Source organism: Mixophyes fleayi, chromosome 3, assembly GCF_038048845.1.
Source record: "Mixophyes fleayi isolate aMixFle1 chromosome 3, aMixFle1.hap1, whole genome shotgun sequence".
NCBI classification, from domain to species: Eukaryota; Metazoa; Chordata; class Amphibia; order Anura; family Limnodynastidae; genus Mixophyes; species Mixophyes fleayi.
Genome location: NC_134404.1, coordinates 94,492,035 through 94,510,184, shown reverse-complemented (window position 1 = coordinate 94,510,184; position 18,150 = coordinate 94,492,035). Strand labels below are relative to the sequence as shown.

Below are 18,150 nucleotides of genomic sequence, written 5' to 3'. Positions count from 1 at the left end.
CAGCTTGAAGTGAGTAGAATTGGGCCAGTATCCCCACACCTTTAGCAATGATTGTAAGGTTTGTCAAATTTACAAAGAAATGTACTAGGTATGCAGAGCACAATATAGTCATTTTGAACTTAAAAAAATTACCATTTTTTCACCTCAGTCGCCCTTCATCTAGTTGGAGCCATGACATTGAATGCACAGTGATATTTTCCCATATCTTCAATTTTGCTGGGGTAGAGAGCTGTCAGTTGGTAGGGTGTAGCATCTCTGCCACCGGCTGTACCAGCACTTCCACCTCTCTTATATTGAAGCATGACTGCCTCCATTTTGAGGCTGAAGCGGAGGTGCTAGAGCCTTCACTTTGCCCTGGTTGCTGTGGCTCAGCCATTAATATAAACAGGGGAAAAAGGCAGTAATAAGTTAAAAACATTTAATAGCCTTTAAACTGTCTCACATATGTGCTTGTACTCATCAACAAAAGAGAATAGAGGGCTGACTGTAGACCAAGAGACATCTCACAAATCATACAAGGATATTACAGTAATGTAGCAGCTCTGAACTCTGCTGAGATCCTAAATCACAAAATGATTGTCTCTCAAACTGTTATATAGGGTGTCCAGGTGCATTCTCCTGCGATTACCTGTATGTGAACGGCTAAGCTTTGTCAGTGAACTGCTGTTTTAGGTCCCACAGCTCGGTACCTATCTAATGAACAAAAGAATGATGATGTATACCGGGCAGTAAAGCTTTGTGTGTGGCGCAGGTTCAACCACAGATGCAGCATAGTCCAACTGCAGGGAGCCAGAGTTTCTCTCTGATTTGAGGGTAAAATTGTTTGGCGTAAGTTCACAAATACAATATATATATATATATATGTTTTTATTTCAAGTTATAAATACTGTTATTTCTGGCCCATTACAAAGCAATATAGCTTGTAATAACCTTAATTGGACAAAGTACACAGCCTGCTATGTAATAGTGATGTCTCAGAATCAGTAAGTGATTTATATAAACGTCCTAGGTGAAGTCCATATGAAAGTCCATATGAAAGTGGTGTAGAGATGTCTTTATTTGGGCAATTATGTGTCCGTGTGTGGGATTGGATATTTCACGTTGCAACCTAACATTACCTGGATGTCTCTATGTATGTGTGAGACAGAGATAACCTTTATAAACAAATGAATGTGTCATATTTTTTCCAACAGAACACGACTGTCTATGCCTGGAAAATCTGCAGGCGAAGGACGAGGCCAGGAGGATGACAGGGAGGAGGCTCAGGAGGAGGTGGTCCTTTCCTCACACCTGGAGGAAAACTCCAGGGCCGAATCCTGGGAGGAACCCCTGGCGATAGCAGAGGAGACCCGGAAGGAAGAGGCCATGAGAAGACCCTTGTGGAGGAGGCAGGGCCACCCCAGGCCTGTCTAGTATACTGTAAGTAGCTTGATGTTATAATGTAGTCTAATATCAACTACTTTGTCTTTCAGCATAAAAGTGTAGTTCTCAGAAAGCCTTTCTTTCCTAAATGTGACTTTCCGTAAGCCTAGGCAACGTTTGCAATTCCACAGATGTCTGACATCATGGGCTTAATAAGTGCTTGTTGCCAAGAAATACCCCCCCCACCCCTCACACTCCAATATATCTGCACGTGCCTCCAAAAAGTAATAGTCCTGTGGTTACTACTGTGTTCAGCACAACATGAACCTTTGCAGAGAGTTACACTTCATGTACCACTTATGAACTCTGCTGAGCTTGGAAAATGTGTGAATACATCTATAGAGCTAAGATATGTTTTAAAAATAAAAATGTCTTCAGATTGCAATTGTCTTTCTTCCAGCTGACGAAGAAATCCCACCGTCACAAGTTCTCCCGTCCCCCGTCCCCGGCACCCAACCTCCAGGTTGCCTCCTTCATGCCCAAATTGTAATCCCCCACGTCCATGTATTAATTAAGTTCTAAACTCATATTTGCCCAATATTTTCATTGTAAAAAGTTATTTGTTTTAAAAATTATTGGTGTGTGTGTGTTGTTTATTTTTTTGGGGTAATGAAAATGTGTACTCATGTACATTTGTACCATAATAAAGGGACATTTGCAACACAACTGAATATATGAAATACATTTGTCCTTTTGACTGAGCATTAACTACAACACATTTTGTACAGTTACTGATATTAGAGGAGTCGTTGCAGCGCTATTGGGTTTTCTATTAATCAAAAATACAGAGAGAGGTTTTAAACTGTTATCCTACAGTTAATAATCTATTCCATTCATAAAAAAATAAAGGATCAGAGACAATGCAGGAAACTTGACTGAGCATTTAAGCAATCACTGACTTTCAAATAGTAGTCGTATTCTTCACACTCTAATTGAAACTTTTCAAGTTGCAGACTATAAGAAATGAACTTACAGTCAAGTAGTAAACGATGTTCACGTAGCAGTTACTTGTATCAGATAATATACTGCAGTTTTTCCCAAAGAGTTCTGTGTCAATCCTCCACGATACAGCTGATTCCCGTGTTTGAATTAGCGGCAGCTGATGTAGTTCAGACGTTTTTTCAATCTTCAGCTCTCCACATAGTTACAAATAAAATATAAAAAGAAAAGAAAGACATGCTTGTGTAATACGTAAAACACGATTTAATAACACATATTAAAAATCCATTGGACCGGGATTCAATTGCCCGTACCAGAAGATCCGGAAGACCACGGAAAACAACTGTGGTGGATGACAGAAGAATTTTTTCTCTGGTGAAGGAAAACCCCTTCACAACAGTTGGCCAAATCAAGAAACTCTTCAGGAGGTAGGTGTATATGTGTCAAAGTCAACAATCAAGAGAAGACTTCACAAGAGTGAATATAGAGGGTTCACCACAAGATGTAAAACATTTGTGAGCTAAAAAAAAACAGGAAGACCAGATTAGAGTTGGGCAAACAACATCTAAAAAAGCAATTACAGTTCTGGAACAACATCCTATGGACAGATGAGACAAATATCAACTTGTACCAGAGTGATGGGAAGAGAAGAGTATGGAGAAGGAAAGGAACTGCTCATAATCCAAAACATACCACCTCATCAGTGAAGCATGGTGGTAGTAGTGTCATGGCGTGGGCATGTATGGCTGCCAATGGAACTGGTTCCCTTGTATTTATTGATGATGTGACTGCTGACAAAAGCAGCAGGATGAATTCTGAAGTGTTGTGCAATATTATCTGCTCATATTCAGACAGTGCAGATGGACAATGACCCGAAGCATACTGCAAAAGCAACCAAAGAGTTTTTTTTAAGGCTAACAAGTGGAATGTTATGCAATGGCCAAGTCAATTGTCTGACCTGAATCCGATTGAGCATGCATTTCACTTGATGAAGACAAAACTGAAGGGAAAATGCCCCAAGAACAAGCAGGAACTGAAGACATTTGCAGTAGAGGCCTGGCAGAGCATCACCAGGGATGAAACCCAGCGTCTGGTGATGTCTATGCATTCCAGACTTCAGGCTGTAATTGACTGCAAAGGATTTGCAACAATGTATTACAAAGTGAACGTTTGATGTAGGATTGTTTAGTTTGTCCCATTACTTTTGGTCCCTGAAAAAGTGGGAGGCACATATAGAAACCGTTGTAATTCCTCCTGTTCACCTGATTTGGATGTAAATACCCTCAAATTAAAGCTGAAAGTCCGCAGTTAAAGCACATCTTGTTTGTTTCATTTCAAATCCATTGTGGTGGTGTATAGAACCCAAAATATGAGAATTGTGTCAATGTCCCAATATTTATGGACTTGACTGTATGTTCAATATGAAGTCTCAGCAGAACGCACAGAAAAAAGAAAAAACATTAAATATTACATTTATGAATAACATTTATCAGGATGATATTAATGTCTACAGAACACAAAGTGTATTTTTACTATTGCTGTCGATTGCAAACACGTTTTAGCATGTACACACAGCCATCGTCACTATCGCTCGGCACTTATACCTGCTCTGTAGCTGGTGCAAAATATACGACTGACAAACACGTACCTTAGAGAGGCCCAAAGCTTGAACCAGACGCTGCTGCGTGTGCTCGCCCTTGGCACATTCTTACTGTACACTGAATACGTGCAAACACCCCTTCCCCTCCCCGCTCTGCCCTTTAAATTTACTGATGTTCTTTGGCATATGTTTCAATTTCGTGCATGCGCAGATTGACAAAACTCAAAATATGCCACATAAATTAATTTATATTCCTTAATAATTCAGGCCCTGAATGTCTAGGGTTCTGGTTTTGGAGCACAATGGCCCATATGTAATATTAAATTACTACATAAAATTCAGCTCTGTTCAAAAACGAAGGAGAGCTGAACTCCATCACCTCAGAGGTGAGGGAGGATTTTGGCACAGGATGGAGGGAGCAGACGCCACACCCAAAATATTTGCTCTGAGACATAGACCCCTATATTTCTAAATATATGTTTACTGTATCTTTTAACACAAGCAGGATATCATTATGCCTGGATTTGTTTAGCATTCTATCATGTTACACAAAGTAGGTGAAGTAATATACACGCATAAGGCATGCTTATTGAGTACATACAATTAAGAGACTCAGTGGAATGAGTTAAAAGAGCTTCTTGCCTTTCTTCCTCCCAAAATGAATCAGAGGAGTTTCTTATGGAAGCTGCGTGTGAGCTACCAGCTGAACAGGTTTGTTGTATAGCACTACTCTAATTATGTCACCTGCCACCAGGTAAGGGACTGTTTATGTACAGAGAACCTGTCATTTAGAAAGGTATGTATGATAATTGTTCTACTATGCATCTGTTGCAAGCTTTATATTGTGGTATGCTCTCTCCCGGGCCAGCTTCTCCATATCACAGTTTCCCTGTAGACACCAAGACAAGTAATTAGCATACACAGCGTGCTAAATTATAGGTTCTCAACAGGGTGAGCAGGGGTGGGAAGGGGGGTAGAGGATTATAGTTGGTTGGATTTTTTTAGGTGCACAAGATACAATAAAATAAATTCATAGAACACAGAACCCCTACATGATGACATGTTGCTTAAAACTTATTTTTAGCTTTCCAGTCACGTGACTTTCTTCTGAATGTTCAAGAGCAAAACGTTGCACAACAAAACTATATAAAAATGTTAAAAGTATGTTCAAATAACAACTCGGGTAAAGGAGTTTCCAGTCAATCCTTAGGCAGCTGCTCAGTTCAAGTGTTAATCTGATCCTTTCATTTATATGCAGAACTGGCCTTGTCGAAACTCGTTTCCAGAAAAAAAAAATACACACACACATTAAACATGATTTATATGCAAAAATATGTTTCTCACTGTATTTTTAACCTGCATATGTGCATGCAGTCTTATCTGTCACATTAATGGAAGGGACATTATACCGAAAAATTACTTATTTTAAAAACAATATATGTCTTATAAAAAATTTCTTGCTGTAAAAACATGGGTGCTTTTTGTCTGAGAATGATTTGTACAAATGTTAAAAGTTAAGCAGCGTTCTAAGCAGCATTCTAAGCAGTATTTTCATGATACTTTGGCCACGGTGGATGGATATTAGTCCATAGCTTTCAATATATTATACATAAAGAGATTATCTCTGTGCACTCCCAAATTATCATGTAGTATAGTAGGTGGGGAATCACCCTTCATAGCTGGAAAAATAAAATGTTGTTTTTTTTTCAAATTCAAAACATAGAAATATATATTTTATTAGTGCACAAAATGAACCATGCATTAGTTGCACATAAAATCACTGTGTTCAAAGAACAAAACCAACAAATCATGAATGTCACACAAAAACATAACTCAATAAATATTTACTGCAAATCAATGTGATTTTTGCTGTTGCCTTTTAGAGACAAGTTCAGAAATGTGCGGCTTCACCTTGGCAAGGGCCAATCTCATATCATTTTCACAACAAAGTCTGTTCCTTTTCTTCGTTTTTATGTCTACCATCGTCAAAAAGGATTGCTCGCAAAGATATGTTGTAACAAACGGTATGAGTATCTCAAGGGCTTTCTTAGCAATAAGAGGGTACGGTACGATTTGGTAACACCAAAACGTTGAGAGTGTTGTTGTTCTGAAGAGTTGCTGTTGAACCTGGCTCTGCTGAAGTTCAATGATTTTGTAGAGGTTCTCATCTTCGATCTTACTTGCACAGTCATCCAGCAGGGGAAAGTTTGCGAAGTTAGCTGTGTTCGTTGTTTCCATAAAGGTAGCTATTTTTGAAGAGCCTTCAGGTTTTCTTCCGCTTGGATGACTCCACCCCCCTGCATCTGTTGATTAAGATGATTGAGAGCATTGAAGATATCAGCCATGTACGCCAAAATGAAAATTAATTTTCAAAGCAATCTGCATGACAATGTTGGTGCTCTCGCAAAAACAGAGCTAATTCCACACACATGGCAAAAACACGATTCTGCACCTTTCCCTGGGATAACCACCGAATGTTAGAATGGTACAGAAGTACCTCGAATTCAGAGCCCATTTCATTACACAGCTCTTTGAAGATGCGGTGCTTCAGAGCACTATTTTGCGCATTGTTAACACATTTCAGTAAATTGTTTTCCCTGCTTTGCGATCAGGTACGCAATTTCGTATGATGCTGTTAAGATCGGTTTGTCGATGGGTAAAAAGCCGAAAACAAGTCATAGTGGCCCTTTCGTTGAATCTGGCTCTCTTCACCTTGAATTCAGCAAGCGCTGTGTTCTTGTATTTCCCATCTCCATGCAGCTTTAGGAAGTGTTCCCTTAGTTTTGCCGGTGCTAGACTAGAATTGCTCAACTTGGCATTGCCAGTCATGCATTGAGGACACTGACTTCCATCACATTCTGTTATACACGTGAATCCATATTGTGCGTATTCGTCCGACCACTTTTTTATTTTGCTCAACATAGTACGAAGGGATTGGAATATTGAAAAGGAAATAAAAAATGACGTACAATCACGACAGTCACAAGTCGACTACTGAGCGCACCAAGTTCCCTGCAGCACAGATATCAAGGCCAAGCGAGCAGCCAATGATGGCCATGCTGAGCGTGACGTCACAAATCATACTAGAGGGGTAAACGGCAGGGCTACCAGGTCGTGCCATGTATGAGATTTTTTGCCATAAATTACGCAACAAATTTTAGAATTTGCCATAAATATTCGTCAATAGCCTTCAGTTTCTTATGGTGAAACATTGAAAATGCTATCAAAGTATTGTGTGAATGTCAAATGTATATTAATGCACCTGGCAACCCTGGCGAACGGAATGGACATACACCTCTGCTGAACCCCTGAGACTAACTCACCGAACCCCTGGGGTTCGATTGAACTCAGGTTAAGAACCACTGTTCTAGGTACACATGATGCAAAAAAACAAGGAGAGCCTAAACTCCTGTCCAATTAGGTCAAGTTCTGTATTACATCTGCCTTCTAAGGCAGGAAGAATCTCCTGTCCATTCTCCAGCACAGGACAGATACAGCTCTTCCTGCTCTAAGTGTTGAATGGCAGCTACTTAAAAATAATTGAAGGGATGAAAGAGGAGGGATCACAGCACCACTAGTCAGAATTTGCCAGCTTGATAATTATTGGTTTATAAGCATTCCTACCTACTCTCCTGGAATGTCCAAGAGACTCGCAAATTTCAGGTAGTTTCCCATGACTCCCAGGAGAGTAAGCCACGCTTCCGGATACTACACCATTCTTTTGGGAATTGTGCGGGGCCTTGATAATGCAATTTGGTGCAAATCTCATCATGACCCCACCTTTACTGCGCTAATCTTATTGTTGCAATGCATGGAAGGGCCCATGATGACGCAAATGATGTTATTACGTCCCCAAACTTGTCACTTGGCCTCCCATAAAGGATCTCCCAGAAGGGAGGTCCAAAAAGTAGGCCACTATGTTTCTAAGTTTACACACAATAACAAGAAATGTACAATATATTTAAACCTATTAATTAAGAGTTAACAGAACTGTAGAAGATAATTTTATAAAAAAAAAGGGAGTGCTCAAGTTATCCCCCTCTCATGTGATTGAAAATTACCAAGCATAGACATGGTTAGTCGCACAAAGCAATCATTATGCTTGATTCAATATTAAACAGCTGCCCGCATCAAAGATATTTTTGTAATAGTTTGTCCTCTTTAAGACAATCCCGCCTCTTCAGTACTACTGGTGGGGCAGCTATGGACAAAAGATGCAAATTGCCTGGTTTAGGAGGTAATAATACATTCACAAATATACCTTGACTTGGCATACATTACATTTGCAGTGATAACCAACAGGTCCACTGACAGATTTCATCACACATGTGGGTGGGTAGCTTGGACAAGATCAGGCCATTTGGCCATCACTGATGCCTATAAGTGCTGTTGGAGGATGAAGGTGGATAGGGGCTATCTTCCGTCCACATTTACCAGTATGTACAATAATGATACAACTTTGTGCAGCATGCTTAGGAAACTGTCTGATACTACAGCTAAATTGTTCAAATGCAAAAAAACAAAGTGAGTAATAAAGAATTACGTATAAGTAAAAGTTGCAGAAGGGTATGAACAAGCCATTACATTAAAGACATCTTAAGGATTAAAAACCTTTTTTTTTATTAGGGGAAAAACATCTTGGACCTGATTCATTAAGGATCTTAAATGAAGAGGTATCTTATTTCAGTCTCATGGACCAAGCCATGTTACATTGTAAGGGGTGCAAACTAGTTTTCTGTTTTGCACATATGTTAAATACTGACTGTTTTTTCATGTAGCACACAAATACTTGATAGCTTATTTGTACACTGAAATTTAAAGTTGATATTTGTGTGTTACGTGAAAAAACAGTCAGTATTTAACTTATGTGCAAAACAGAAAACTAGTTTGCACCCCTTGCATTGTAACATGGTTTTGTCCAGGAGACTGAAATAAGATACCTCTTCATTTAAGATCCTTAATGAATCAGGCCCCTTGTCTACAAATATTTATTTTAAATGCTTGTGGTACACAACTTTTATAGTGGACAACAAGCAGTCAGTGTTTGTATATTGTCAACAGAAAATAATCAGGCATTAAGAAATAACAGCACACAATTTATTGTATTGCTAATCTCACTTTTTAAACTATGAACAATGACTTAGGACATCAAAAGGACAATCAGTCATGGACACTGTACCTGAGGAAGTGGGATGAGATATCTTAATCACTTTGACAAGGCAGCCACAGCCCTGCATTTAATTAGTACGCATATGATTTAACACCAACAGGTAATTCACTAACCCCATTACATTTAATCTGCATGGACAGCTTTTCCCAGGTCACAAAAAACACTGAATTGGCATCTCACATTCCTCAATATCCAAGAGCAAGATTTACACTGTAAATTATATGTGCTATTGATGTGCCTGGTGAGGTGAGGAAAATGCACTCTGCATGATCAACAGAGGAGTTAACAGAAAAATAGCCAAACTGATATGTATGTAAATGATACTGCACAGTGATGTCTGTACATAATACTACACAGTGATCTACAGCACCAAGTAAACACACATAAAAATGGTTAATTCATAGATGATAACCTATCAATATAATATAATATAATGGTGGAAACTTGGAGACTTACCTATGCTTTTAAGTAACTAATTTTACTGCACTTTCCAGATGGCTTAGTGATTGCAGTACAAATGGAGTATACTATATAGTGGAGTATAGAGTGAAGCATATGCTCTGTATACTCGCCTCATAGTATAAGTATATTAGTGCAGCATGCCTGACTTTGGGACAAGCACTGGGTAGCAACACTATTTAAAATTAAGTCCTTTCCCTCTCTATATCTGTACTTTCTAGTGTATACTACTGTTGTGCAACACTTATTTAGAAGGAGCACTTTTTTCCATTGAAGAGCAATTGTTGTAACCTGTGATATTTTGTGCTAGTCTGTGGAAGGTACATTGTGGCAAACAGCTTATACACATAGTGATTCTGTAACCCAGTAAACATCTGGGGCCTGATTCCTCAAGCCATATATCTTCCGATTTTGAGCGTATCGTATGCAAAATCACTCTGCGGAATGCTCAGTACCGGACCATACGTCAGTAAATGCAGTCCTGCTCGCTCCATCTTCATACGCAAAGGCCTATGTTTTTGGGGAGTGAACGGGGCAGGGAAGGGGTCGTAGTCAATTTACAGTAGGAACGTGCCAAACTCATTTGCATGCAGCCACATACGAATTAAGCTTTGGGCATCACAAAGTCTCTTGCTACAGCTACAGGGCAAGTCCAAGTCCTGATCACTAGGCATGACGGTCTCCTATGCATGCTCTAACTTCTGTTTGTAATCAGGAGCAACTGTAAAAAATTATTTTATGTTCAGTACATATTAAGGACGTCCTAATAAATGTATTTCATGGGGGGGACCTTATTTTACTGTTTTATCATTAATTCCTATATTATCAGATATATATATATATATATATATATATATATATATATATATATATATATATATTTATATATATATATATTAACAGGTGGCATTAATTTAATATTTTTTCTTTTGCAAATTTATAAACCACAATGGTATTGGACGTATCCTGCAGTGTCTTGTGTAGTAGAGTACAGCAGACAGGCACCCGAATACATCTGTACACAAATCATCAGATCCGTTCCTTGTTGGGAGTGCGCAGAGCAGATTTACTTGTGTTTTAGAACAAATGCACGTTGAGCTCAGTAGTTGTGCCTTGATGAATCAGGCCCTTAATTTCCAACTTCTAAGTGTTCTAAACATAACTGGGCAACAAGGACTGAAAGCTTATGTGCATGCACCCTTAAGTTAGTATCTTCTAATACAGCTATATGCTTTCCAATTCAAACACCAAAAATAGACTGGTGTAAGTACAATTTCTCTTCCAGGACAGGATTGACCTATAACACTAACTACTGCTATCTGAATTGCAAACTGCTCCCATAGCTACTTGTGAGAATATTAGATTACTTTTAAAGATGTGCAGATACTGTCTATCTCTTCACAGATACTTACTGTATTTTATAATATAATGGTACTTTGCTTCTGCACAAGTTCTGATGTGAACTCTCTGTTCCTCCCTGATCTAACTCACTTGATAAAAACTGTGTACTCAGTGCTGCATTAAGTTTTAGATCATGCTGCTCTGCAATGGCAACTTTCTAGCACTGAGCAAGCAGCTAAATGATAGGAGACATGCATCCTTCACATGATGATAGGTCACGACAGTGCAGGCAATGCTTTACTAACTTGGACAGACATGTGACATCCCTACTGTCTCTTCTTCTGAAGCAGGGAGAATGGTGCCCCACCAAAGTAACAAGCATTAAGATTAAAAATAACTGCAACTGGAACCAGATACCATGGGTTCAGTTTCTAATTGAATACACAGTCAGCAGATTTCAAAGTGGAATTATCAGGCCAGATGAGCTTTTTGTTTTGTTATTTTACTTATTACTCTACTTGATGCTGCAAAACACTCCTAAAATGCCTCTCCATTCACCTGAATGGCATACTAAAAAAAGATCATAAACGCCTATGATCTCTTGTGGTTAAGACAGTCTTCATATTACACATTCTCCTGGAGGAAACAACATGACAGAAAAGAAGCATTTTTCTAAAAAAAAAACAAACAAAAAAAAAAAAACCCTTCTAGACACACCCCATTAGTAAATAAAAATACCTCGCAAAGAACAATGATCACATCTTTAAGGGCTTGTTCACATGTATGCATTTTGTGTGGTAGCTGCTTCATGTAAACACCTCTGAGCCGTCTGTGAAATGCTAGCCAGCGTTTATTGAACTAGCGTTTTGAAGTGGTTTTTATTTAAAGTGGTTTTCCTTCAGGATTTTTCCCAGATCACCACACTGTACTGCTCACTCCACTCAGTATCAGTAGACAATGAATGACATGTCTATGAGCATTGCTTAGTAAAATAAATGTGTCCATCACAGATGTGAAAAATACAGCTAGCATTATTATAAACCATTCTATGTCACACAAAAAAAAAATGTGTATCAGCATCTAAAAGTGCTATTTTGTGATACATTACAAGTGAATAAGTAACAGAATACCCATGGAGAACAGGCGTGTCAACCACTTGAAATTCATATGAATAGGTCCATGTGAACAAGTCCTTAATTCTACCTATCCCCCATCCATTAAGATGTCTGTCAGCATAAGGCACACCATCCTGTGTAAGACATGGGGCACTATTGTTTTTTTGTAGCAGTATAAATAATATTACTACAATGTCAAAGGATTATACATTAGATATTAAAAAAATTAGACATTACTTTCAGCCAACAGACACCACTTAAAGGAATTGATTCCCTTTGGGGAAGTGATGGGTTTACATAAACTTCGTCTCCTCTTTATTGGCAGAACAGGGTTCCCTATCAGGCACCTGACTGAATCCAATTCACAGCTAATCAATTATGTTGTGCATCATGCTAACGCAGTCCTGGGGTTAAATGTATCAAGCTGCAAGTTTCTGGTGGGTTTGAAAGTGGAGATGTTGCCTATAGCAACCAGAATCCGCTTATCATTTAGTTAGTACATTTTACAAAATAGAATCGGATTGGTTGCTATAGGCAACATCTCCACTTTTCAAATCTGCCGGAAACTCGCAGTTTGATACATTACTCCTTGGTCCCTCTAAAAATTCACCAGACAACAATGTTAAAATAAGATTCCCATGTGTCCAGAGTTTTCACTTATAACTTCTAAGGTTTTAAACGGCTATGTTAATTTACCTAGTATTTAGACCCACGATACACATAAATTAAGAGTTTACAGGAATGGGTTCCTTCCTAATGCCTACCCTACAGGCAACCACACCACATGTAGGGCACACGTTATAAAAAAAACCCATTGTAGCCACCCGCGACATTTACCAGTTACATGAAAGCACTAGTCATTGTATGGAAGAGAGTGTATATTAAAACAATATAATGAATGCACATATTTTATTATTCTAAAAACGTAACGTCCACATTCAGATGCAAGGCTATAACTATCATGTAACGTTTACATAATACCTTTAGGAAATGAATTATGTTATCTTCCCACATATATAATGGTAATGATCCAATGCCATGTCTACTTGCAAGCAAGGTATGCTGGGACTTGTAGTTCAAATGCAGCTGTCAAGCTACAGGGCTGCATTGGGTTACATGCATCAAAACAGCAATCAACGGGACACCACAAGGGCCACATGTGAACACAACCTGTTGTGTTTTAGGTCCATACGTCGATTAAATTCTATACCATGACTAACAATAATGCTGCTGTCATAGCGCTCTAACAGTTAGTACTTCTAGCTTAGCTTATACTGTGTTTAGTTTATAGAGAATACAGTACATGACACCACATGTCCGGACATGTTTGCACAGCCAGACTTGTGCTTGGTTGAGTACCAGGGCTAAATTCAATGCAGAACTAACTAAATAAGTCCTTGAATACACATATGTATTTGCCCACAATGGGCCTGATTCATTAAGGAATATTAAGCAAGAAATTGAGTAAGTTTTCTTACTTAAGTTTTCTGGATTTAGCTATGCATCATCATTTATTTATTTATATAGCGCCACTAATTCTGCAGCGCTGTACAGAGAACTCATTCACATCAGTATTATTTTGCACACAAGAAAAATACTGGCTGTTTTTTCGTGTAGCACACAAATAATTGATAGATTATTTATACACTGAAATTTAAAGTTGATCTGGGAAAAAAAGCCAGTATTTTCTTTATGTGCAAAACAATAAACTAATATGCACCCCTTGCATTGTAAAATGGTTTTGTCCAGGTGAAAACTTCAGTAAAAATGAATCAGGCCCAACGCATTTACAGAAGACATCACTGAACCCTATGGTGAATGCTCCTCCACATTCACACTTAATTATGTGCTAAAATACAACTTTTGGATTTTTTTTCAGCACATGGAATTATAATATGCATTCAACACACATGTAAGGCACACATACTTGTAAGAAATGGGAAGGTCACTTTCAATGTAATCTATTTTTAACTTGTATCTACTGTTTTATTATTTAACTTGTGTCAAATGTATCATTATTATACAGATTGGTGTTGTTGTTAATGAAGCAAAGAGCGACTCAACTCTCATTAGTGACAACTAGACCTTGTTTCTTTGCTAAACCAATTGGATTTTGACATTTTAGCATTAAAAACAAATGAAAAGTAAATATTTGGAATGTTTCTAATCTATATATAATTACTGTACATTGTTGTATATAAACACCCCCCCCCCCCCCCAAAAAAAAAAAAAACAGTGAATCTATAAACCTCTAAGCCAGTGGTTCCCAAACTGGGTGCCCTGGCTCCCTGGGGTGCCGCGGTGACCTCCCTGGGGTGCCGCGGTGACCTCCCTGGGGTGCCGTGGCCAGGGCTGGTGGTAAGCAAGGCGGATGACTACTTGGTAATTATTTTGGCTTAGGGGTGCCTTGAAAAAATTATGGAGACACTAAGGGTGCCTCGAACTGAGAAAGTTTGGGATCCACTGCTCTAAGCAATTTGCATGAATGGGAAAAGGAGTATCATACTTTAATAAAGAATTCCTACTCCATTTGCTTTTTAACAATCATGATATTTAAATACATATAACTGTTATATGTGTAAGCTTGTCTATCAATTAATGTGTTTATTTTATCCAAAATAAAAACTAAGTAAACCTGTTTTTGAAAGAAATAAAAACTAACACAGGATAAATAGGAAAAGTATAAAAGTTTGGTCCATGTTATAAGAATAGAGTAAATATTCACCCATCATTAGTAAATACTAAAATATTGAAATCGTGTATCTATCACCCATCATTGATATAGTTCAATGACTCTACTTAGAATAGAGAAAGCAACAACCCTTACTTCCTCCCTTGTCTTCTAATAATCCCTTTGCTGTTGCCAAAAGAGAAAGCAATCTCTGACACCCGATAGTGGATATCAGTGCCCTCCTCAGCATGGATAATAAACTACAGCAGTTTCCGCCCTCTGGAAAGAAACAGGAAGGAGCGTACACCAATGTCTGTATTAAAGCTACTTCCTTCTCCTCCTCAGACACAATATGACTGGCTTTTGAGAATGCTCAGTGAAAGATCAGATACAGTAGAGGGTCAAGTGAGCAGTATACTCAAGTACTTTTAACGCATTTAGTGCTGGAGAACTTGCAAACAATGTTCAAAGACTTTGAAATGGACAAGTCTGCAAACTTGTATTAACAGAGTAAAACTCACATAAAATAGCCATATCTAAATACCGTGACTGCATTAAACCCTTAGATAATTTAAATGAGTCGACTCATCTGTGCATAAAATAGGCCCTGTATAATTAAAAGATGCTCTGATTATTATATTAGCCATCAAGATCACACCAGGCAGTTGGCTTAGCATTTTATGGCACCAACCCAAGCAAATCTAGTACAGTACCTGCCAGGGTGTCACGAACACTCTCCAACTAGGCTCAGTCCAGTAAAAATAATAATAAAAACACATTATGTTAAGACACAACATATCTGTATTCAATGTATTTTAAAACATAGGAAACAAGCTTGTTCTAGCATGTCCAAGAAAATAAAATTACATTTGTTAATGATCTTGTGGAACATCACATTTCTTTTTAAGATCTATGGCTGCTTTGCAATGATAAAACCACTGCTTGCAATGTAAACCACAAACAAACAAAAATCAATAAAATATAATGAAATAAGATTGAAACCCTTTCTGTGCCATATTATTGTGTACACAAAAATGGTTAATCAACTACCACCCCCCCCTCCCCCTCAAAAAAATGTGCAAGACATGGAAATTACATTTACAGGCTCAAAAAATAGGTTCCAGGGACAATAGATCCCTTTGTCCACGCTTGTTCAGTGTGATTACTGAGAGGAAACTGTTAAGTAGTTTGCAGAATATGAGATAATGGGATTTTGTGGAGGTTTTCACAGGTTGGCACTGACTGGAACAGCTGAATTTTGAAGGCACTCTAAGGACACTGGGTGCTGGTGACCCTGGTACACACAAGTCATTTCATTGTATATTAAATATAGCTGAGCATCAAAAATCAGTTATTGCCAGCAAACATGACAAAGAGAAAAGGAAAAAAAAAACATGTAACATTTTCACAGCTGATAAAAAAAATACTAACAATCTTCCCAAATTCCCATTTTATACAGCAGGTAAACAAAATAGATTTCCCCTCTCACACAACAGCATGGGTGCACACACTGGCACCCCATACTGCCTTGGCATTGTTTCTTTCATCTTAGATGTGCAATACTTATGAATGGATACTCTGTAACAATAATCCGACTTTGCATAGAAATACGTAAAATGAAAATCAGCAGGTGAACAGTCCGAGGGTGACTCCAATCCGCCCTTTTTTTTCTAAAAATGAAGGTAAAAGACGTGTATTTTTGAGAGGTGGGGGTCATTCTCCATGCACCCAACTTGTGCACTTTTACCAGTCAGGGCATAGGTAGTTGTTGTCAACCCCCCACATCACTGCTTCATTCTCTCGTCAGCAAACTTTTTCTCACTCTGCAGACCCCAGGATATTTGCAAGACTGTATACTGAAGATACGATTTGTACAGATGACATCTCAGCACGATACACCCATTGGAGCTGGAATCACTGGATGCAAAGTTGGTTCCAATCATGTTACAAGTAAAATAGTGCATTGTAAACAGAGGGGGCATCTCAGAGGATGACACAAGAGGAGCAGCACTGATCATCTCCATTGGGCTGGGAAGCGTAGTTCATCTGCCTGACAATCTCGGCAAACAGTTCATCCACCGAGGCTTTATTTTTGGCAGAAGTTTCCATGAAGGGACAGTTCCAGTCATCGGCCAATGCTTTGCCTTCTCCATTAGATACTTCCCTTTCCCCCTCCAGGTCCACCTTGTTGCCCACCAGGATCATAGGCACTTTTTCATACCTTTTAACCCTGATGATCTGGTCCCTCATGGGCTTGATGTCCTGGAAGCTCTGCTGATTTACCAGACTGTAAACCAGAATAAAGCCTTGTCCGTTCTTAATGTACAGGTCTCTCATGGAAGCAAACTGCTCTGTGCCCGCAGTGTCCAAGATCTCCAAGACGGAGGGCGAGGAGTCCACCTCGATCTCCTTCCTGTAGAAGTCCTCAATGGTGGGGTCATATTTCTCTATAAAGGATCCAGTAACAAACTGTACAGTGAGCGCAGATTTCCCCACCCCGCCGGATCCGAGGACAACTACTTTGTATTCTCTCATGGCTTCTTGCTGTCTGTTCCCTCCGCCTCTCGCCTTCAGCTGTCCCCGCTGTTAGAGTGAGAGGAAAGGCAGAGCCCTCACCCAGAGGAATTCACTTCATCAGCTCCACATGCAACAAAGAAGGGGACCAGCGGAAAGTATCCCCGGATTCCTGGATGAGCTCAGCTGAGGGGCAGGTATTACCGTGCACAATGTGCTAGACCAGCCCTGCAGCTCCCTTGTGCTGCCCTTCTCTCCATTCCTCTCTAAGGCAGCCCACACTCTAGTTATCTTGAATTACACTTGCATTTTGTAACTTCTTTGCTCTCATTGGCTGCTCGGGCTGTCATATCCGATTGGCCCATGAAAGCCGATCTTTGATTGGCTCCGCCGATTAGCCGCAGAGAAAGTATTTTCATTAGTCAAACATGACTCATTCCCCATTGGCTAATCCTGGGGAGCGCCTGATTGGTGGTTGCATTGCCTGTTTTATGATTACTTGCATTTAGTGCTCATAAATACCTCAGATGAATCACCTTAACTCTCATTATTTAGTGATCGCTCCATATTATAGTCTAGAAACCGGATCTAAATATTTGTCTGTAAGTGGGATGTCTTTCCTGGTTTGGTTACTCGTTGCCAAGGGGAACTTGCTTTTTAAGACAATGAATTTGCAATTTACTTATAGAGCACTAGTGTAAATCGTGCACGAATGCAATGGAGGCTGCACAGATAAGAAAATATGATGGAGTTTTCTTTTTTAACAGGATACTCATAGGATATTTTGTTTGAACTTTTTAGGAGAGGTTGGGTTTGGTTGTCAAGAACATCATTAAATTAAATCCTGATAATTGGTTGTGTTTTTATAGATTGGCATTACCTTAAAGCAATAAAATGTCTCATTTTCACAACCTGTACA

At 39.0% G+C, this 18,150-nt stretch overlaps 1 protein-coding gene and 1 long non-coding RNA gene across 2 annotated transcripts in view; both read right to left on the bottom strand.

Moving 5' to 3' along the window:
• Positions 1-18,150, bottom strand: part of LOC142142714 (uncharacterized) — a 155,274-nt gene that overhangs the window by 36,071 nt on the left and 101,053 nt on the right. The window lies entirely within an intron of this gene.
• On the bottom strand, positions 15,496-17,531 carry RAP2B (RAP2B, member of RAS oncogene family). The gene has a single exon (XM_075202020.1). It carries the CDS (start codon positions 17,250-17,252, stop codon positions 16,701-16,703), a length of 552 nt encoding a protein of 183 aa, XP_075058121.1. The 5' UTR covers positions 17,253-17,531; the 3' UTR covers positions 15,496-16,700.